This window comes from Leopardus geoffroyi, chromosome A1 (genome assembly GCF_018350155.1).
Source record: "Leopardus geoffroyi isolate Oge1 chromosome A1, O.geoffroyi_Oge1_pat1.0, whole genome shotgun sequence".
NCBI lineage: Eukaryota > Metazoa > Chordata > Mammalia > Carnivora > Felidae > Leopardus > Leopardus geoffroyi.
Window position 1 is genome coordinate 11,867,143 of NC_059326.1, and position 23,050 is coordinate 11,890,192.

A 23,050-nucleotide genomic window follows, 5' to 3' on the forward strand; every position below is an offset into this window, starting at 1 on the left:
ATGCCTTGGCCAGGACCTTCAAAACAATAGAAGTGGTGATAGTTGACATTTTTATCTTCTTCTCAGTCTTAGAGAGGAAGATGGACTATTGGTAATCAGTAGAGGACTTGAAAACTTCATCTAAATGACATAACTAGGACACTACAGTGAATCTCGTCCTGGCGTATATTCTTTCAACTTCGTCTTTTATTTAGAGTAGTCTGTTTATATGTAATGTAAATAGTGATTTGGGTTAATTTGCCATCTAATTTTTATCTTGTTTGTTCTGTCATTTCTGTATTCATTTTACTCTTCTTTCTTTCCTTGTTTTTGATCAAATATTTTTATTCTGTTTTCCCCTTTACTGACTTGTTTTTTACATTTTCCTCTTCTTTTAGTAGTTGCCCTAGAGATTACAACATTCTTCCTTGACTCACTGAAGGCCAGTATTAATGAGTCTGTTTTAAACTTTCAGGACAATAGGTTCAGTATTCTTAAGAACTTTAGCATACTTTAATTCCCTTCATTTCCTGATGCTTTTTGTGCTCTTGTACACATAGGACCATTACTGTTGTGATTTTATACAGTTAATATTTATTTAGATTTACAACATATTTTTCCTGTTTTCTTGTTTTTCATTCCTTTTTATTTATGTGATGATTTTCTTCCTACTTAAAGAATTAAAGTAGTATTTCTTTTAGTGTGGATTATTGTGAATTCAGTCTCTTGGGTTTTATCTGTCTGAAAATGTCTTTTCTTTGCCTTGATTTTTTTAAAGGATATTTCCTCCAGGTTTAGAATTCTACACAGGTATGTTTTCTCCCCTTACCATCTTCTTCCATTTTCTTACCTTTTCTCTTGAAATCAGCTGATGGCCTTGTTCCTTTGAAGATTTTCTTTTTGCTTTGAATGCTTTTAATTTTTTCTATTTTGCATTGGTTTCCAGTTTCACTAAGGTGTGTCTGGATGTGCTTTTCTTTATATTTATCTTACTTGGGGCTTGTAGATCTTCTTGAATGTTTAGCTTTGATATCTTGCATAAATTCTAAAAAATTTTTGTTTCATATTCTCTTTCCTCTCTTACTGTAGTTCTAATCATGCACTGTAAACATACAATTTATTTTACTATGATACAGTTTTTTTTGACACCTTCATATACTTTTCTCCCTGTTGTTGCTTCAGTTTGGTTTTCTTCTGACCTGCTCTTCAGATTTGTTTAATCTGTGTTAAGCCCATGCACTGAATTCTTAATTGCATTTATTTTATATTTCAATTTTATAATTTATTTGTAGCTTTAAAAAAAATGTTTTAAGTTTTGTTTTTTTAGATGTTTATTTTTGGGAAACAGAGTACAAGCGGGGCAGGGTCAGAGAGAGACAGAGACACCAAATCCGAAACAGGCTCCAGACTCTGAGCTGTCAGCACAGAGCCCAACATTGGGCTCGAACTCATGAGACATGAGATCGTGACCTGAGCGAAAGTCAGCCACTTAACCCACTGAGCCACCCAGGTGCCCCCCTGTAGTTTTTAGTATAGCTTTTAGTTCCCTGTCAGAATTCTCTATCTTGTCATTTAATTATTGAACTTCTTTAATTATGTTAATGTTGACATCAGCCTTAATTTCTACATCACCTGTGGCTCTTTTTGTCTTATCTGTTTTGTTTTTTTTTTTTCTCTTTTTGGTAAAATCTTGTCCTATACACATTTTTTAAAATATTTATTTTGAGAGGTGGGGAGGGGCATAGAGAGAGGGGGACAGAGGATCCAAAGCAGAGAGCCTGATGTGAGGCTCAAACTCCCAAACTGTGAGATCGTGACCTGAGCCAAAGTTGGACACTCAACCTACTGAGCCACCCAGGTGCCCTGTACATGTTATTTTTGATTGAGTGGTAGATTTTGTGTGTGAAAAATGTTACAGATAATTTGAGGCTCTGAATAATTTTGTAATTCTTCTGAAGAGGATTTATTTTTCCTTCTGATAGGTAGTTGAGCTGTGGTCAGATCACGTTGGTCCAGTCAAGAATGCACTGTTTGGAAGCTAGACTTCAGTTTCTGACAGGCTGATTCTTTTTCTGATCACCTTTAGGTGTAGGGTGTATTTGTTAGGGATCCACCTAGATGTCCAGCATGTTTTATAGGGACTCTGTTCTTTATTGGGCCCAGAATTCCAGTTTTTTTCCTTTCCACCTCTGTGACAGTGATGAAAACATTGCTTAATTGTCACTTTCTTTCCCTTTTAGAATCAGTTATCAGTTTTTATGAGAAAAGCAATCCTAGGGCCAGACTCAAATCTCTTGATTTCTCTCTTCTTTTGAAACTTTATCCTGCAAATTTTCACTGCTTTGGTAGCTCTTTTATCACCTTAAAACTGATTTTTTTTAAAAAAAGATCTGTTATCTAACCTTTCTGTTTGTTCCAAGGAAGATGGTTCAAAAAGTCTAATCAGCTTTTGTCAGAAACAGAACTTTCACCTTTTTTAACCCATTAATTTGTCTTATTTTAATGTTATTTTTGATCTGTATATATTTAACATTTCTGTAACTTGTTTTATAATAATACAGTGAACACTTATGTATTGTTAGCTCCTGGTTTATTACTCTCCAGACGTTTCCTTCTGTGTCTTCTTTGTCCCAGGTAACCACTGTGTTGAATTGGGATCTATTACTCCCCAACTAAAACAAAACACTTTACCACATGTATATCTCTAAAATACTTGTTTAGTTTTGCTTATTCCTTTTTTTTTTTTTTTTAATGTTAGTTTATTTTGAGAGAGAGAGCCAATGCATAAGCCTGGGAGAGGCAGAGAGAGAGGGAAAGAGAGAATCCCAGGCAGGCTCTACACTGTCAGCATGGAGCCCAACGTGGGGCTCAATCCGTATGTTTGAGTTATACCATATATATTCTTGGCTGATTTGCTTTTGTCATTACACATTTGTTTCTTCATATAATCCTTGTTATTATATCTAGCTGTACTTCATTCATTACTCTGCATTATGATATCAGTGTGTGAAATCACTTACATGTATTCTCTTAGTGGACATTTGGAATATTTCCATTTCTTTCCTCTCTGAAACAGTGCCCCATGAATGTTCTTATAGAGGCCACCTGTTGCATATGAGCAAGAATTTCTCTAGGTTATCGTTATACAAGTGAAATTGATGAATCACAGTGTATACACACATTTAACTTTTCATTCCCAAATTATTTTTCAAAATCAGTGTTAAAACTTATTTTTTATTAGCACTATGTATACCCAGGATTGTCACATCTTTTTGCTTTTGCCCATTTATTAGTTAGAAAATACATTAAGACTCATTCTGCTCTTAATTTGCATTTCCCTGGTTGTTGATTAAGTTTTTATGTCTAGTTACTATTTACGTTGCCTCTTTCTGAAATTCCTTTTGAGGTCTTTTGCCTTTTTTTCTGAGCTTTTTGTCTTTTATAAGTAATCTTAACACACATTAATGCTTTTCTGGGTATATGTTGCAATATCTTGATAATAAATGCATAAAATCTCATTTATGGTGTGTCTTTACTCCCTTTGTGTGGTGTCTTTTGAACAAAAATTATCAATTTTAATGTAGCTAAATTTATTCCTTTCTTTTGTAGTTAGTGCTTTTTACATCTTTAAGAAAGCCTTCCCTACTCTAGTGTTACAAAAATAGTCTCCCATATGTTCTAAAAGTTTTAAGGTTTTCTTTTCACATTAAAAAAATTTAATCCATCTGGAATTAATTCATTTGTTTGTATGCTGTGACTTTAAGGATTTCGTTTCTTTTTTCTTCCATTAGGGCAACCAAATTTCCCATCATAAATTATTGAGTAATCTTTCCTTCTTCCAGTCCTCTGCATTGTACCACTTATATTGTTTATACCCTCTGTTCTTTACGGATGCTTTGTTGGCTCATCTACAGGGTGTCTTTCCTTAAAGTTTTGTAATTTTCTTTGTAAAGAAAATTTTAAAAATTTTCTTGTAAAACTTTGTTAGGTACTTTGATTTTTTAAGTTTTGTATTATATTCGTGGTTGTGATTTGGAGAATTATTTTATAGTTTGAGTCTTTTGTTCATTTTTCTTGCTAAATAAACTCTTTTCTCCTTTTTATTTTTTTCTGAAGAATGCCAGTCTTGATTATTAGAAATGAGAAAATTTCTAATCCTTAAATATTTTATCGCTCTACTAATTTCCTTATATTTCTATATGTGTTTCCTCTGCTTACCATTTTTCATCTCCACTTCATATTATCAGGTTTTGAAAGTGATATAGTCAAGTCTTCTGTGGTGATGACATTTTCTATCTTTTACTCTTTTTTTTAAATCATTTTTGTTTTGATTTATTTTGATATTCTGCTAGTTGTACAGATGTTCGTGAATTTTATATCTTGCTGTGTTATAAGATTTAAAAAGCACATCAGTATCCTATTTACACCAGTGTCCCAATCAAATCCATATCCCATTTCATGCCTTTGATCTTGACTGATACATTTTTTCATCTTGTTAGTTGTACATTTACTCTGTCATTGATTTTATTGCATCTGTTTGGGATTTATATTATTTTGAACCATCTGAGAGTCTGTTGGTTTTATTTATAACTTTTTCTATTTTGTAATATATACTGATTGACTTTTTCTTATGAATTAAATATTTTAGTAGAATATATATTTGAATAATTCTTTCAAAATGGTGTATAACTTGGAAACTTTCTCTGTGTCTTAGCTTGCTGAAAATATATTTTCCCTTATTCTTGAGTACTGGTATCCTATGTTTCAGGGCACTTGGCTGCAGAAAATTCAGAAAATTGTTTTTTGGCATCTAGTCTCGGCAGCTGAGAAATCTCAACTTGATCTGATTTTCACTTGTTTTTTGGAAGGTTTCCCCATGGAATCTTTGGGATCTTTTTGATATTCTTAGTTCAGAAATTTCATCAGAACATTTCTAATGTGATTGCTTTTTCATTATTTCCACTTTATACTTTGAAGGCATTTCTCAACTGAAGTGAGCCGGAAGCTGTATGTGTTTGACAAGTTTGCCTTCTGGATGTTGGGACCACGTGTCCTGTTGCCCAAGAGTTACCTGAGCTGCCATTTGAGTTCTGTTTCTGAGTCTCCCTCTGGAAATCACTCCTGTCATCTGGCAGCATAATGGATCTCTAGTATTCCAAGATTGGGTTCAGCTCTCTTGTCATCTTACTTTAGTTCCCTGGCTGCCACTGTAAATTCACACGTATTGCAGCGCCTGTGCTTTGTCATCTCAGGATTGTTCTGTGATTGTGCTTAAAAAAACAAAAACAAAACAAAAAAACACCCAAACTTTTTTGGAGGATATTTCCTTCTGTGCTTTTATGGAGACGGAAACCTTCTAGCTCTGTTCATTTTTTTACTGTATATTTTTTGTTTTTTAATTTTCTAAGGTTCTGGCCTTCTCCTTGGCCCTTTTTGGTTTCCAGCCCTGCTCTGTATCTATTGCCATTTTGGTGGGATTTAGGTAGGAAGATATTAATGCATGTTTTTTTCTTCCTTAGAGTCAACTGCAAGCCTTCCTAATTTTTCTTCTCAAAATTTTTTGTATATATCTTACCCCTTGTTTAAGAACTGCTTTTTGGCTCTGTTGAGTTTGATCCTAGTCTGTGCCAACTGCCTTAAATAGTTGAATCATTAGTCTCAAAGGGCTAAGTAAGGAAGCATATGTTTAAGTGGTTAGAGTTGGTCCTTCCTCACACTTACAAAGCATCAACTGCTGATGGATGTGTAAGTGCTATATGTGGGTGCTAGTGAAGATAAGTCAACCTTTTTGAGAAATAGATGAGGTAGGTTAGTCATCTATAATGACCATCACTGCAGAAGATAAAGACTTCATTCATTCACTAAGTATTAATTAAACATGAAAATTCTTATTTATGTTTTAATGTCCTCCATTTTTGTTTAGCTCCCAGGAAAAAAGACAACTAAGCTTTGGGTTCCAGATGAAGAAGTTTCTCCCGAGACAATGGTCAAAGTGAGTGATATACATAGACCTTTTTATTTTAATACATTCACTAGATTGTATTATCATTATAGGTATTAAAATTCCTGTTATAAAGATATGGCTGTTAAAATGATCCAAGTGTTTATATTTATTATATGACATCCCATCTGCTTTTATAAAGTAATTTTTTTTTTTATGTTTATTTATTTTTGAGAGAGAGAGAGACAGAATATGACTGGGTTAGGGGCAGAGAGAGAGGGAGACACAGAATCCGAAGCAGGGTCCAGGCTCTGAGCTGTTAGCACAGAGCTCAACGCGGGGCTCGAACTCATGAGCTGTGAGATCATGACCCGAGCCGAAGCTGGACGTTCAACCGACTGAGCCACCCAGGCGCCCTCCATCTGCTTTGAGAGTAAAGAGCAGTAATGAAAACCTGAGGCCTCATGGGCAACTGCACATAACCTAATGTGAAAAGAAAAAAAAAAGTGTTTAAAACTGCCTCCATGTTGCTGCTTAGAAAAGACCATGCTGGTTTTCTCATGTACATTCTCCTATTCAGTAAAGATGGTCATCCGGGAGAAGACTATTCACCTTTTCTATGAGATTTGATAAAACTTTTTATTTTGATTTAAAAAACAATTCAACCCATTGTTCCTTGAAGTAGGAGTAATACATAAAAGATTATTCATCACTAGTGTAGAGAGTATTTATTAAAAGGATCTACAGTCTGTAATGTAGACCACATCTCATTCCACTGCCAGGAAAAAATATATTAGATACTGTTTTTCTAGTTGTGTTTCATATAAATCTGTTCGTGTTGTGTGTGTATGTGTGTACTAGTTTATATTTTATATTAGGAACTATTTTGTCACGTTATTCCAGCTTCAGATTTTGATGCTGCTTCTGCAGCTGGTGGAATGATGCTTGGTGCTTTTAGTTCCAGTATAAACCCGTTTTCTCAGCATTGGTCTCAAGCAGCAGTTTTGTGTAGTCAGGCAGCACTGGACTAGAAGGCAGGTGACCTGCACTTAAGTTCATGCTTAACAAATGCCCTAGGAGAGGGATCTGAGAAGTTTCTGCCATATACCATTGTTCTAGACCCACTTAGCTCCTGAGCCATAGATCTGTAAAAAAACTAAGTTAATAAGTGAAAACGAGGTAATATGCACCTCTTCAAAAAGGGTTGTTGGAAACATTAAAGGCAGTAACATATTTTAAAGTACTTAAGTACTTCATAATTATAAAATGTAGCACAAAAGATGGAATATAATTTGTAGTTGGAAACTTAACTTTTCTGACTAAGAAAGTTAGCATGATTTACCGTGGGGTCTAAGGAATAAAGTTTATGATGGGGAAACATTAAACAAAAAGAACTAGTCTTTAGTTCTATCATTCATTTGTCAGTTGCATGGGTGGGAGGGTAAAACATCTTTAAGGCATTCCGTTATCTTGATATATGCAGAAAAGAATGATTCTTTTTTCCTTTCCTTTTCTTAAAAAGCATCCATTGAAACCATTTCATTTTTTTGAAGGTTGATACAGATTTTTTTCTTTTAATGTAGCAATGTTGTATTTGTCAATTTGTCTTTTAAATAGATTCAGGCTATTAAAATGATGGTTCGATGGCTCCTTGGAATGAAAAATAATCACAGTAAATCAGGAACTTCTACCTTAAGATTGCTAACTACAATATTGCATAGTGATGGAGACTTGACAGAACAGGGGAAAATTAGGTATGTAATTATCATTTCAAAATTCTTGTGCAGTATTTCAATATCATGTGTAAATGTTTAAAAAAATTTGTTTTTTAACATTTATTCATTTTTTGAGAGACAGCACAAGCAGGGGAGGGGCAGAGAGACGGGGAGACACAGAATCCAAAGCAGGCTCCAGGCTCCGAGCTGTCAGTGCAGAGCCCGATGCGGGGCTTGAATTCATGAAACGCAAGATCATGACCTGAGCCGAGGTCGGACGCTTGACTGAGCCGCCCAGGCGCCCCCATGTGTAAATGTTTAAAGGTCATTTTCTTTTTAAGAAAATAATTAGTATTCCCATGGAGATGTGCATATATTTTTATTATAATGTGCTTTTATACAGTGGTTATTTCAAAATGGCAGTCATATGTCTGGGGCAGGGTATTGCTATACATTGTAAATATTTTAAACAATAAATGTTTACTTTTTTGAATATCTAAATGTGAAATGGCTAGTGTACCAATCAGTAATTGATGTTTTCCATTCTTATTAAAGTCTAAAGGAAAAAGAACACACTGGGTAGAAGACAAGTTATTGAATCTGTTTCCAGAACTATAAATCTAAATATATGCAAACTTAAAAATGTACTTGATTTAAATTAAATTATATAAACACACACACTTTGTTTTGTTTGAAATATGTAGTTCAGTATAGTGATTCAAAAATTGGACCCTGGAGCCTGGATTCAAATCCTGGCACCACCACTCACTAGCTAGGTGACCTTTAGCAAATGACTTTAACTACCTTGTGTGTCTGTTTCCTCATTTATAAAATAGAGATAGGGACACCTGGGTGGCTCAGTCGGTTGAGCGTCCGACTTCAGCTCAGGTCATGATCTCACAGTTCGTGGTTCGAGCCCTGTGTCAGGCTCTGTGCTGACAGCTCAGAGCCTGGAGCCTGCTTCGGATTCTGTGTCTCCCTCTCCCTCTCCCTCTCCCTCTCCCTCTCCCTCTCCCTCTCCCTCTCCCTCTCCCTCTCCCTCTCTCCCCCCCCTCCCCCTCCCCCACTTGTGTGGGCACATGCACGCTCTCAAAAATAAATAAAATAGAGATAATCATTATAATCATTATAAGACATAATGTCTTGTCTAGCTATTATAATAGTCACTATTCATGTGCATATTTAGATTTCATCTCACCTGTTTTTATTCATGTTATTCTTTAATGAAATCAAATGTGTGTTTTAATTCTGCAAATATATGTGAATTGCATTGGTTCACTTTTTTTTTTTTTAATTTACATCCAGATTAGTTAACATGTAGTGCAACAATGATTTCAGGAGTAACATTGGTTCACTTTCAAAACAAGTCTTTATATAGAAATTTGGTCTTCAAAAACTTAGTTGTAAAATATTGAATTTAATTATTTGTCTTTATTTGCACTAAATAAACTCCAGAAGAAAACCAGAATTTCCTTTAGTGGTGGTCAAGTGAATTACCTCATAATAGCTACTTGGAATATTGCTGTTGATTAACTGAATAGCACCTCTAGGACATGTAACTTTAGAACCTTATAAATGTTGACATGCATTCAGTCAGTATTTTTGCATAATCCTTAGAGAAAGGAGAGTCTTAAGCCAATTAGGTCATTAGATTGTAGAAGACCAAGAATTTGTCTTTTAAGTCACTCTCAGCGTTGTATATATGGTAGATACATACTTGTTTTATGAATATTAAATAATAATCTTTTACTGTGAAAGTACATGGGGAGTCAGTTTGTCTTTTAAATACATTAAGGCTATTAAAATGATGGCTCGGTGGCTTCTTGAAGTGAAAATAATCACAGTAAATCAGGATTTACTGTGTAATTCATCTGATATATCACTATATTAGGAAGAATTGTTTAGATGTATTTACTATTTAAGAATTTACTAATGTTTTAGGGGTGCCTGGGTTGCTCAGTCAGTTGAGCATCTAACTCTTGATTTTGGTTCGGATCATGATCCAGGGGTCATGGGATCGAGCCCTGCGTCAGGACTCTGGACTGAGTGTGGAGCCTGTCTCAGATTCTCTTTCTCCCCCTCTCCCCCACTCCCCTGCTTGCATACTCTTTCTCTCTCTCTCAAATCATAAAAAAAAAAAAAAAGAAAGAAAAAGAAAAATTTTGCTAATGTTTGAGGTGTGTCCCATTAAGCAGAAGTTTTCTTAAATTTAAAAGGAGCTTCTTGGTAATATTTGAAAAGTTGAATTCTAAAAATTGTGATGTTTTCTGCTACACCTGCTTTCATTCTTCTTTTATACTTAGCACATTAGTTTTAGTTGACTGATTAACAAGTTAGGACATTTTTGTGCTTAATCTATAAGTAAACACATAACCAAAAAAAAATCCATACCAGAAGACTTTAGCTAAACATACAAATATATTCTAAGCTTTAATCTTGGCTAAAGCTATTTTATGTAGAATTAAATGACTTCAGTATAGACTGTGTTCAGGAAAAGAACTTTGGAGTATTAGACACCATGTTCCAAAGTTAAGTAAACATAAGTGTTCAGTGTCACTGAATTGCCTTCTGCCCTTTTTTTGGCCACAGGAAATTTTTAAAAATTTGATGTAGCAAGTAGGAATGTTCTTATGCAGACATTTAGAAATCTAATTTATAATTCTTTCTTATTTATTTTTTAGTAAACCGGATATGTCACGTCTGAGGCTTGCAGCTGGAAGTGCTATTGTAAAGCTGGCACAAGAACCTTGTTATCATGAAATCATCACATTAGAACAGTACCAGCTCTGCGCATTAGCTATCAATGTAAGGAAGATGGCCATATAGAATAGAACTTTATATGGTCTTTGACTTTTTAGGAAGAAAAAAGTCCTCCATGATACAGAGATAAAAATGTTGAATTGTCTCCTTTTGGAAAATGTATGCATGAGAAACATTTCAGAGTTCTAAAACTGTTGTTTGAGTTTTGGGTTGCTAACATAGTACATTCGATTCTCGTTATTTGTAGTAGTTCTATTCTACAGAGTCTCCCCAACCACCAAATTAGCAAATACTGATCCATTGCTTCTAAGGGAAATACAGGGGTGGTTTCTCCAAGCCTCTGTTCCCAACATTTTTGTCAGTCTGTCAGTACATAACCTTGTTTTATGTGTGTTTCTGTTTGAGGACATATGATTTAATATATAGTTGTGTCACTACCATTGAACTCATGACCAACAGAGCTGTAACTCCTGCCTGAATACAACTTTGCTAACATGTATTCTCCCTATGGCATATCACAACCTTCTTGCTTTTAGGAACACTGAACAGCACTATGCTTGGGAGCTCTTTTAAACAACAAAACCACCAACAAATGCACAAAAATGTGAAAAAATGTGGCACTAAATAGACTGTCAAAAGGACACTTGTTTGCAATACAAGAGCCGACACAACAGGCCTTGCTTTGTTCAACTTCATTCAGATGGGATGTATGTCAGATGATTCAGATTGTTGCTTGTTCATTTACTCACTACTGTATTGATTTACTCACTTTAAGTATTGATTTTGGGGTTACAAATAAATTGTAGTGAATAGGTGAATTCACAGATTTGGAATGTGTAAATAATGAGGATTGAATATATTGAGGTCTTAAAAGGAATAAAAAATACAGACATTTACAGTTTTATAAAGATATGATACAGGTTAATAAACATTTCTTATTTCTCCAGCCAGTTAAAATTTGAAGTTATTAACAGCGATACTAATGGATTCATTCTCTAGTCTTACAGATTTCATATTAGAGTAACATAGTATTTGAATCCTGTTACTTTGGAAGTTTTTAGCATCATTGAGAAAATTAAAAAGGACTTCCATAATGGAAAATATGATATTTAAATATGAGCTTTTCATTCATTTTTTTGGTCATTTTACACTTAATTTTCCTTCTTTTCCAAGTAGTCTTATGTATAAGAATTTGGCATTTATTTTAGGGATTATTGTAATTTTTCTTTCCACCCTTCCCTCTGCTTATTTTTAAATTAGTGCTTATGTGTAACTCCTAGCCATAAGCAATTGCCTGTTTTTTGTAATCATTTTGTCAGAATATGGTACTTTAGTCTTTAAAAAAGCTATTCCAGATCTCCAAATCTTGTTTTTGTTTTGTTTTAGTTTTAGTGTTGTAATTCAGATATTATACTAAACCATTTGAAAATGAGATTTCGAGGAATCCATAATTTCCTGGTTTAGTTTTTCTCATTAAATTTTAGAGATAATCTTATTTTGCAAGAAAGTGAAAATTGTTTAAAAATATATATTAAATTTCTTAGAAGAAAACCTTTGTAATTTTTTTTTTTAGATTGGTGATACAGTCTGTTGATTTATCACATTCTTGGTCTGATATTTCTAAAAGTATTGGTGCTACCAGTTTTAAAGTGGAAACTGTTACAGAAGTATGGAAATACGTGAGAGAAATGGGCTTTGTTTGAAACTTAATTGTGTGTAAAAAGTATGTACAAATCGTTAAATATTCACTATGTGTGAAAAGCATCCATACTTCTAGAGATTTTCTAGCACAATATATGTTATGTATTACTATCTCAGTCACCAAATTCCCAAGGTGAAAGTTCAGATTGCCTAAGTTTTAAGATTGCTTTGGAATACTGTTGACTATGGAACATGTGTTAATGGTTGAAAGTTAGTTATTAGCATATTCTCACAACTTACAGACATACGCAGTTACCCTCCTGAAAAATACCTTTCTGCTTTGCTTCTAAACCATGTGCTTGTCTCTTCTTTTTCAGTCTCCAAACCTCAAAGAGTAATCTGTATCTTTGTCTCTGTTACCCACTTATCTCTCAGTCCTCACTACTCACATTTTGGCATTTGCTTTTCTTGTTTTTCCAAAAATGCTTTATTGAAGGCCTCGAGTCCAGTGATACTAGTTAGTCTTCATTATACATGTCCTTTCTGCATTATTTGACACAGCTCACTGCACCTTTATTCTTGAAATTCTCTCTGGTTTCTGTCTCCTGATTTTTGTTGTTCCTCTCTAACTACATTTTTTTGTTCTGTTTTCCTTTAAATGCATGTATTCTGTAAGGATTTGTTGATGACCAAATTTTCCACTTATACATTCTTTTTTAGCTGTCTTATTTTCTTCGTAGGTGACCCCTGTACTAGCAACATTTTAACATTTTTGCAGGTCAGTCTGGTGCCACTTATAAGGCTAAACAGAAATTTCAAACTCTTATGGTCTGTGAATGTTAAGACTGAATTCATAATCTTTCTGAAATCTATTCTTTACTGACATGTAGAGCCTCAGTAAGCATTAAATAAATCCGAATGGTATTCTTAGATTGAAAAATGATTTATATTTGACTATTTGCTTGTCCTTGTGCCTTGTTACAGAAGTGCAGATAATCTGTCCTGTGTCATATCTTTTCACTCATATCTTCTTAACTATTCTTACCACTGTAATCATCATTAGCTTTCACCTGGACTATTGGGAGACTTTTCTGCTGTGGTTTAAATTTCCCTATCACAGTTCCAATCATATTATTTTCCCAGTCAAAAATATTTAGGGGCTTATACTTGTAAAAAAAAAAAAAAGAGAGAGAGAGAGAGAGAGAGAGAGAAAGAAAGAAAGAAAGAAAGAAAGAAAGAAAGAAAGAAAGAAAGAAAGAAAGAAAGATTGCATGTATTTTACAGTTTGGCTGTTCAAACCCTTCTAATATTGTGGGTCCAAATATACACTTAAAAAATCTTGTTTAACCCACTACCCTTACCTACCTTCATTTCAGTGAAACTGAACAGTTTTTTTCTTTTATGTGCCTGTAGTTTGCTTTCTTCTCACCCTCCCATTTCCACAAGTCCATCTCTGACCCTTTTTGCAAATCAAGGCTTAAACACAACCTTCTCCACAAAACTTGCTCAGATTCTTACAGCTGGTCTCATTTTTATTCCCCACAGATTTTATCTTCAGTCTTTTGATACATACATGCATCATGCTTTATTTTTATATACGTCTGCTTTATTTCTCTTACTCCAGTTGAGTTCTTTAAAGGTAATATTGTGATTTATATATACAATGGAATACTACTTGGCAATGAGAAGGAATGAAATATGGCCTTTTGTAGCAACATGGATGGAACTGGAGAGTGTTATGCCAAGTGAAATAAGTCATACAGAGAAAAACAGATACCATATGTTTTCACTCTTATGTGGATCCTGAGAAACTTAACAGAAGACCATGGGGGAGGGGAGGGGAAAAAAAAAAAGAGAGGGAGGGAGCCAAACCATAAGAGACTCTTAAAAACTGAGAATAAACTGAGGGTTGATGGGGGGTGGGAGGGAGGGGAAAGTGGGTGATGGGCATTGAGGAGGACACCTGTTGGGATGAGCACTGGGTGTTGTATGGAAACCAATTTGACAATTTCATATTAAAAAAAAAAAAAGGTATCTCAGAGATTCTTGTATATTCGAATAGAAAGTAAATCTGGGAAAATAGAAATTCAATAATATGAATCTTAATATTATTTAATAATTAAGTATTTTAGAATTTGAATGCAATTCATGAAAAATTTACTTTGTACTGCTATCTGCTGTACGTTGTTCTAGGTTCTGTAAAATACAAAGCCATGGCTACTGCCCTTAAGAACAAAAGCTCTTAGAACAGAAAATATAAAGAAGTGTTGATAATACAATGTGATACACAAAGTAATTGAACTATTTGCAAGACACTGTCAGTAGTTCTGAGGATAATTTGTACTAGGAAAGGGCACTAAAAGTGAATTTACTTAAGATGCAGACAAATTAATTTCACAGTTAGTTAGTGAATAAAAGCTTTAATTGGAACTTTGAGGAAAATGTTTTGTAGTATTACATACCATCTTCTTTTTTCTTATATTGAACCAAATAGTGGTTAGAACCATAACCATGAAAGTATTAAATGTTTGCTTTTTTGAATGTTTTTTTCCTGCAAAAAAAAATTGTATTACTCTATTCCGTACTTCACATTTAACTTTTGTAACATAGTCAAAAGGATAATCATCTTTGCAAAAAACAAACATTTGGAGGCTGTCTCAGTTCCTAGGAAGACATATTTTAAGTTTTTTCTTCACATGCTTTTCTATTTGATGTACCTATTTGTCATCATTCTTGTCAGTTTTCTCCTCTTTCATTATTAACTGTGACAGCTTGCACATGACTTAACAGTTCTTCTCTAACTTTAATGACAAATTTTGGGAATCCTACTACTTTTGCCATGATTCAGTAATTAATTTATATTGTTGGATCCTGAGTGATTAGTGAGAAAGTAACAAAAACATGGTCTTGGTTGAGAATGTATCTGAGTAGGGGGAAGGGATGTTTGGAGATTAATTTTTTAATGAATGGTGTGTTCATCTGTGAATATATTTGTGATATTCTGACTTACACGGTTTGTAATTGGATATTTTCATGGTGAATAATCAGATAATGAAGATTCCTCTACCCCGTGGGAGTTTTAATACTGAGGAAGGAATGAGTTGATGTCAACTTTATTTTGTTGGGTGTGAGGGTTGACAATAATTCTGTGGAATTAGAATACTCTTTAATTTCTTATTTTTTTAAATTTTATTTTAGAGAGAAGTGCATGAGTGAGCAGGGGAGGGAAAGAGAGTGGGGGGGGGGGGGGGGCAGAGAGAGAGAATCCCAAGCAGCTCCACACTGTCAGTGCAGAGCCCAACATGGGGCTCAGTCTCATGGCCTGTGAGACCATGACCCAAATCGAAACCAGGAGTCGGACCCTTAACTGACTAAGCCACCCAGGTGCCCCAAGAATACTTCTTAAAAAATAGATATTTGGGGGCACCTGGGTGTCTCAAATGGTTAAGTGTCGGACTCTTGATTTCAGCTCAGGTTATGATCTCACGGTTCATGGGATTGAGCCCCGTGTCGGACTCCAGTGACAGTGGGGGAGCTTCCTTGGAATTCTCTCTCTCCTTCTCTTTCTGCCCCTCCCCTGCTCATATTTGTGCTCTCTCTCTATCTCAAAATAAACTTAAAAAAAAAAAAAGAGATAAACAAGTCTAAATTAAATGAGAGAAGGTACACAAAATAAGGATTTAAAGATAAGAGCAAGATGTTATGACCTAGGTTTTGAAAACCAAAATGTACATTATAGATAGTAGAAATAGTATGCATAACATTGCAATAGTATGAAAGACACCACACTTTGTGTTAATTGGTGGAGGGTAAGGTGTAATTATGAAGGTCTTTATACGTTTCATATATGACTCAAATGTCATACTGAGCTTTGTCCTATAGCTTATTCCATAGATAATCTATATGCCAGATACTGTGCTAGGTTTAGAGGCTCAAAAGTGAATAAAGGCATAGTTCTTGTCTTTAAGGAATGAGCCGTGATGGGTAAGACCTATAAACCAATCATTTTAATACTGTATAGTGAATGCTATGCCAGAGATACAGAGTGCTAAGAGAGGATAGCTGGATGCCTGATAAAGACTGGAAGATATGGGAGCTGTTGTTAGAGATGAGGAGGAGTTAGCTAGAAGAGTGGAGATGGGCGGTTTAGTAGAGGGAGTTAGTATGAGGAAAGCAGGCACAGTGGTAATGAACAATCGGTTCATTTATAGGACTAAAAGTAATTTGGTGTTCCTGAAATTGACTAGTAACTCTTGCCTTCAGAGTTGTCCATTTTAATCTGAATAGTTTTTTCACTGTTAAAGCTAAAATATATAAATTGGACAGTTTTATCTTGCTCAGTAAGTGCAACAGCTAGATAGGAGATGGTATTTAAACTATTTTTAATACCTTAAGTTAGGATGGATTTATATGTACTAGCTTTATCTGTTTTAAAAGTATATTCAGTATTTTCTAACACATGTAACTTGGTACCTTGTGAACACTACAACCTTGAAATGAACATGTCACAATCCCTCAGTCTTGTGAGCAGAAGCAGTGGTTGTCCATAAACTTGCTCTCCTTTACCCTTCAAATTTTGTATGTGAGGTTGTTACTTATTCTTTGTTGCCATGTGAATAATCTGTGGAATAATTCTGTCTTTACAGGATGAATGCTATCAAGTAAGACAAGTGTTTGCTCAGAAACTTCACAAAGGCCTCTCCCGATTACGGCTTCCACTTGAGTATATGGCAATCTGTGCACTTTGTGCAAAAGATCCTGTAAAAGAGAGAAGAGCTCATGCTAGGCAGTGTCTGGTCAAAAATATAAATGTGAGACGCGAGTATCTGAAGCAGCATGCAGCCGTTAGTGGTAAGCATATGTGAAAATGGGAAATATACTATTCTAGCCAGTTGCAGTTTGAACACAAAGTGATGTTACTGCTATTTATTATACTCTAATTGGCCATCATTAAATACAAAGTTGTTACTAATTTTCAATAACCGTTTTCCTTTAAAAAAGTTCATTTGACAAATATAAATGCATAGGTATTTAAATACCAACCCATGTTTCTTTATGTAACTGACTGAATGGCCAAGGAAAATAAGCAATGACATTGGAGATACTTTTAATAAAACAGTGAAATATTTGTGCACGCGCACACACACACACACACACACACACACACACATATGTGGTGTAAGTACTGTCTTTTAGATTTAAAAAAGTACAGGTCTTTTATCTTTGATTGTTTTTCACTGGTAGCTGATGTTAATATCCGGTGCTTATGTGCCTGTTTTTAATCTCATTTTATCCCATTTGTGTTACTAGTTTTTGTGTCTGAGTTCTTCATTGTATTTCTAAAAAAATTTTTTAAATGTTTATTTATTTTTGATAGAGCATGAGCATGGGAGGGGCAGAAAGAGGGGGAGACACAGAATCTGAAGCAGGCTCCAGGCTCTGAGCTGTCAGCACAGAACCCAACATGGGGCTCGAACTCACGGACCACGAGATCATGACCCTCAGAAGTCAGAGGCTCAACCAACTGAGCCACCCAGGCTCAAGCCACCCTTGAGTTCCTTTAACAGCATTAGAATCCACCTAGTTACCCAAGTCAAAAATCAGGCCTTTATTTTTGTACCTTCTTTTTTCCTCTTATTGGTCACCAAATCCTCTAGATACCTTGAATGTCTCTCTCCTTAGGTCTCCTACTCTGGTATATTTCACTTGGGTAATTGAATACACTCCAAACATCTTCCTGTTGTGTTTCCTTGCCTCTGACCCATCTCCAGCTGTGCCACACACCATTATCAAGAATACCATTCTAAAACAGGTTGGATCATGGTACTTCCTTGCTTGAAATCCATGTTGATTCTTCATTGCTGATAGGATCTAGTTGAAACTCATTAGCATGGTCCTTACTCTCAGCCTGAGTTTCAAGCTACCTGTAAATTTTGTGTATCTTATACTATGGATTATTTGAAATTTGTTTAACCATCTTTTAACTTTGTTGTCAACTCTATCTGGAAATTGCCTGCCCTTCTAGACAAATATAAAGAAAACTAAGGAGCGTGGTTTGCACCTTTTGAATCCTTTAAAATACAGTTTTGGTGTTACTGCATCACTGGGGCCTTCTTTCTTTCTCTTCCTTCTCAAACTTGGAGAATAAGAGCTCTGGAGTCAAATCCCTCTTCTGTTTACTGGTTGTTTGGGGGCAGGTTACTTTCTCAATCTGAGCCCTAGTCTCCTTATTTGTAAAATTGATATAATTATACTCATTTCTTATGGTTAGCATGAGGATTTAAGTGTTATGTGTATAAAGCAACTGGCATGATGTGTGGTTCAAAGAAGTACTTGGTACTTGTTAGCTATACTTACTTGAAGGCGCCTTTCACATTGAAGTATAGTTTGTGTCTCTACACTTTCCTGTGAGATCTTTATCTAGTCTTACTCATCTTTGTACTTAAAATAATATGCCCCAATAAAAGTAGTAAGCCTAGAAAATAGTAAGCATTGAATAAATACTTGATACATTTGAATTTGAATATCACTGAGTTTGAAACTTGTTACTTTTTTCTTCTGTATTCTATATTTTCTTGAAATAAATATTACACACCAACTATTCTCTTAGAGTTCAGCAATAAGGAAATAAATAAAACTTGGTGTCTTATTGACACATGTAGTATTTATTATATGCCAAGTTGAGTATCTGATTTAAAATTTTATTTTGAGGGGCGCCTGGGTGGCTCAGTCAGTTAAGCGTCCAGCTTCAGCACAGGTCATGATCTTGCAGTTCATGAGTTCGAGCTCTGCATTGGGCTCTGTGCTGACAGCTCAGAGCCTGGAACCTGCTGTGGATTCTGTGCCTCCTTCTCTCTCTGCCTCTCCCCAGCTCATGCTCACACTCTGTCTCTGTCAAAAATAAATAAACTTAAAAAAAAAATTAAAATTTTATTTTGAAAGTAGGAAATATAAAAGGAATTGTTCAGTATATGACTCCTGGTCTTTTTGACTAATGTTTGGTAAAACTAGTTAGGATTACCATTCTGACCTCTAGTGCAATATGCTGATCTCAGGTCAAAATATAAAAATATTTGAATTTAAAATAAAAGTTTGTTGGGGCGCCTGGGTGGCGCAGTCGGTTAAGCGTCCGACTTCATCCAGGTCACGATCTCGCGGTCTGTGAGTTCGAGCCCCGCATCAGGCTCTGGGCTGATGGCTCAGAGCCTGGAGCCTGTTTCCGATTCTGTGTCTCCCTCTCTCTCTGCCCCTCCCCCGTTCATGCTCTGTCTCTCTCTGTCCCAAAAATAAATAAACGTTGAAAAAAAAAAAATTTAAAATAAAAGTTTGTTACTTCAAATGTCCTAGAAACTCTGAAGTCCATTACTTTAAATCTGTTCTTTTTTTACAAATAATCTCAAGTAGTATCAACCTTCTTATTTTTTGTGCCATATTAACATTGAAAGATGCATTATTATTATTATTTTTTGCTCAGCTTAATAAGGGAGTGTTAAACATAAGGTTGTTCATAATCACAAGAAAAATAGATCTTATATTTCTTTTTCTTAGATATAGTTTGTTTGGGTCACTTTTTACCATGTGTGTTTGAAAATGAAAATATTTGTCTTTGTAGGCTCAGCATATGGTGCATTTAGTAGGCATTTCAATATTGGACATGATGGATGAATGAATAAAGTCTTTATGGTGTAATTCAACACTGGACATTTCAATAAATTTTTCTTGTAGCCATATTTTGGGAAACTACTGGGATGCAAGAAATACGGTATCAGAGACAAAGTGTAAGGTTTGGTTTTCTAACCTGGATGTTTGTGTTTTGTTTTTTCTTTTTCAGAAAAATTATTGTCTCTTCTACCAGAGTATGTTGTTCCGTATACAATTCACCTTTTGGCACATGACCCAGATTATGTCAAAGTACAGGATATTGAACAACTGAAAGATGTTAAAGAGTAAGACCTTTTTCATTCCATTTTCATATTTTCTGAAAGTTTTTTCTCTTTGTTGCTGATAATGGAATTGCCATTATAATTAATTAGATTTATTTAATTTCTTAGGAGTTCCACGTTCTTCCCTTATTTCTTCTCTTGTTTTTCTTTTTTCATACCATATCTTCATATTTCATTTCCTATATGATTTCCCAAAAGTTAATTTAGCATAATTAGTGCACTGCTGTGTCTCTTTCGTTCTGGCACTTGTTTTCTATTGATGCAGTCCATTAAGAGTTTCCATTCCAGTTCTTACCTTTTCCTGCTTTCTTCTACAACTCTAAATTTTCATGTGGGCGAATTAATACTCTTCTTTATTCACATAGCACTTTTTCTTTGCATTAACTATCTTTCTCTGTAGGAAGAGAGAATGGTCTAATTTAGTAATGGGCCAAGTTGGTTACCAAGGAACTACCCCACTTACTACTTCATTGGTGTTTTTCTAGCTCAAGTTTATGTCACTTGTAATTTTTTCAAAGATTATTGTTGAGAGGCAGAAAGACCATCTATGCCTGGGTGTGGAATAGGGAAATACAATAATATTTAGAGAAGGCTTCCTAATACCGCCATACTTCTTTAAATAAGCTTAAGACCCCTAGTCCTCTTTCTGTTACGATAAACGTCTGTGGTTTTGAATAAATGAATTTATTATACCTTTAGCTTCCTACTAAAGGAAAAAAACTGGTGGTGTCTTAGTTCATAGAAATATTTGATAAATATTCGTGGTACCTCAAGAGAATAAAATCAAATTACTGGTAACTTTTTTATGGCAAGGGAAAAGCTGTTACTACCCTCTTTTAGCCACAGTTTCTGTTTTTTTAAAACTAAGCAGTTCTCCCAAAATGAGTTCTGTGTTAGGGTGATTGTAACTAATGAAAACTTCTAACCATCTTTCTCAGATAACTTTGGTTTTCGAATACATTTAATATTCTTTGGAATTTACTAAATATTTTTGGTTTATTTGTAAAATGCCCAGTACAGTCTTGAGTACTCTTCCCATTCTGTCAGAGAGCTGCTCCAGAAGAACTTATTATTTTCCCAAGATCCTAAAGGTTATTTTTCCCCTTCTAGAATGATACCTTGCTTCTCACTTTACTTTTCTCTCTTCTCACTTTACTTTTCTCCTCTGTGCCACAGCTCTGTTCCATTCTGTCTATATAGTAAAGACACAAAGCACTTTTGGTTTGGTCTTGAACAGAGTTGTATGTAATTAACTTTAACTGAGCTAGTGAAACTTTCTTTTAATTTTTCCCTCTTAAGCAAAGACAGTATGTGTAGTTGTCAACCATGGTTTTTTTCCTCTCTAATTTATTCATGAAGATTCTTAACTATTGAGTTAGGTGGTTATATTTTCTTGAAAACGTCCAATCAGGACTGCTGTCTTGAGTGCTTGAGGCTTCACTTTATCCATGGCCCGGTTATTATTTTAGGCAATTTTCTTTCCCTGTCATAGCTAGGGGTTAAGATCACTTCATCATTTCCACCATTTAAGTTCTTTTTTAACCTGCCTCTTTGGAAAAATTATTGAGATTTTGAGAAGGGGTCTTTTGAATTCACACCTACATTGCTGATAAGTTGTGATTTGTATGTGTGACATACCTTTTTTTCTCTTTTGATTTATAGCTGTTTTTTCCTTTTTAATTTTTTCCGTTTGTGGAGTTTATTATATTTATATTAAGAATTATTTTATCTATATTTAACAACTAATTTTTTCATTTTTTTTCTTCCCTTTTTCTTAGATGTCTTTGGTTTGTTCTAGAAATATTAATGGCTAAAAATGAAAATAACAGTCATGCGTTTATCAGAAAGATGGTAGAAAATATTAAACAAACAAAAGATGCCCAAGGACCAGATGATGCAAAAATGAATGAAGTATGTAATTCTTTGTAAATAATCATGTTTCCCTGTTGATTTAAGCATTTGAGTGTGGGTGTGGTACTTCTATAGTATGTATAGACATTGTCAATCTTTTTTATTATTTAATAATTAGTATTTCTATTGGTAATTAGAAATATTGAAAACAATAGTTTAACTTACACTATTGTACTGAAAACTACACACAGCCATACCTTGTTTTAATGCGCTTTGCAAATAATTGCATTTTTTTTTTTTTTTTTTTTTTTTAACAAGTTGAAGGTGTGTGACCACCTTGCATGGAGCAAGTCTGTTGGCAGGATTTTTCCAACAGCATTTGCTTATTGCTTATTTCATGTCCCTGTGTCACATTTTGGTAATTCCTGCAATATTGTAAACTTTTTCATTGCTATTGTATATGTTATGGTGAACTGTGATCAGTGATCAGTGCTTTGGGGTTCCACAAACTTCACCCATATATAGAAGATCGCAAACTTAACTGATGTGTGTGTTTTGACTGTTGTAGCCACCAGTCGTCCTCTCTCCCTCTCCTCAAGCTTCCCTATTCCCTGAGACACAACAATATTGGAATTAGGCCAATTAACCCTACAGTGGCCTCCAAGTGCTCAAGTGAAAGGAAGAGTAGCATATCTCTCACTTTAAATCAAAAGCTAGAAATGATGAAAGTTAGTGAGGAAGGCCTGTAGAAACTGAGATGGGCTGAAAGCTAGGCCTCTTGTACCAAATAGTTAGCCAAGTTGTGCATGCCAAGAACAAGTTTTTAAAGGAAATTGAAAGTGCTACTTCAGTGAGAACACAAATGATAAGAAAGTGAAATACTCTTATTGCTGATACAGAGAAGGTTTGAGTGACCTGGATAGATCAAACCAGCCACAGCATTCCCTTAAGCCAAAGCCTGATCCAGAGCAAGGCCCTAACTCTGTAATTCTGTGAAGGCTGAGAGAGGTGAAGAATCTGCAGAAGAAAGAAGCTAGCAGAGGTTGGTTCATACGCTTAAGGAAAGAAGCCATCTCCATAAGATAAAGTACGGAGTGAAACAGCAGGTGCTGACATAGAAGTTGTCCAGAAGATGTAGCTAAGGTAACTAATGAAGGTGGTTGCTCTAAATAACAGTTTTCTAGCGCAGCCTTCTGTTGGGAGAAGATGCCATTGAGGAC

The 23,050-nt window shown here is 34.9% G+C and overlaps 1 protein-coding gene across 6 annotated transcripts in view; it reads left to right on the forward strand.

The window, feature by feature from the left end:
* PDS5B (PDS5 cohesin associated factor B) overlaps positions 1–23,050 on the forward strand; it is a 191,910-nt gene that overhangs the window by 149,453 nt on the left and 19,407 nt on the right. For all 6 annotated transcript variants that reach the window (XM_045473553.1, XM_045473563.1, XM_045473587.1 and 3 more), the window contains exons 22-27: positions 5,903–5,971; positions 7,538–7,674; positions 10,317–10,440; positions 16,683–16,887; positions 19,868–19,982; positions 21,758–21,890. In XM_045473553.1, coding sequence (XP_045329509.1) covers positions 5,903–5,971; positions 7,538–7,674; positions 10,317–10,440; positions 16,683–16,887; positions 19,868–19,982; positions 21,758–21,890 — 783 coding nt within the window. The remainder of the gene's footprint in view (positions 1–5,902; positions 5,972–7,537; positions 7,675–10,316; positions 10,441–16,682; positions 16,888–19,867; positions 19,983–21,757; positions 21,891–23,050) is intronic.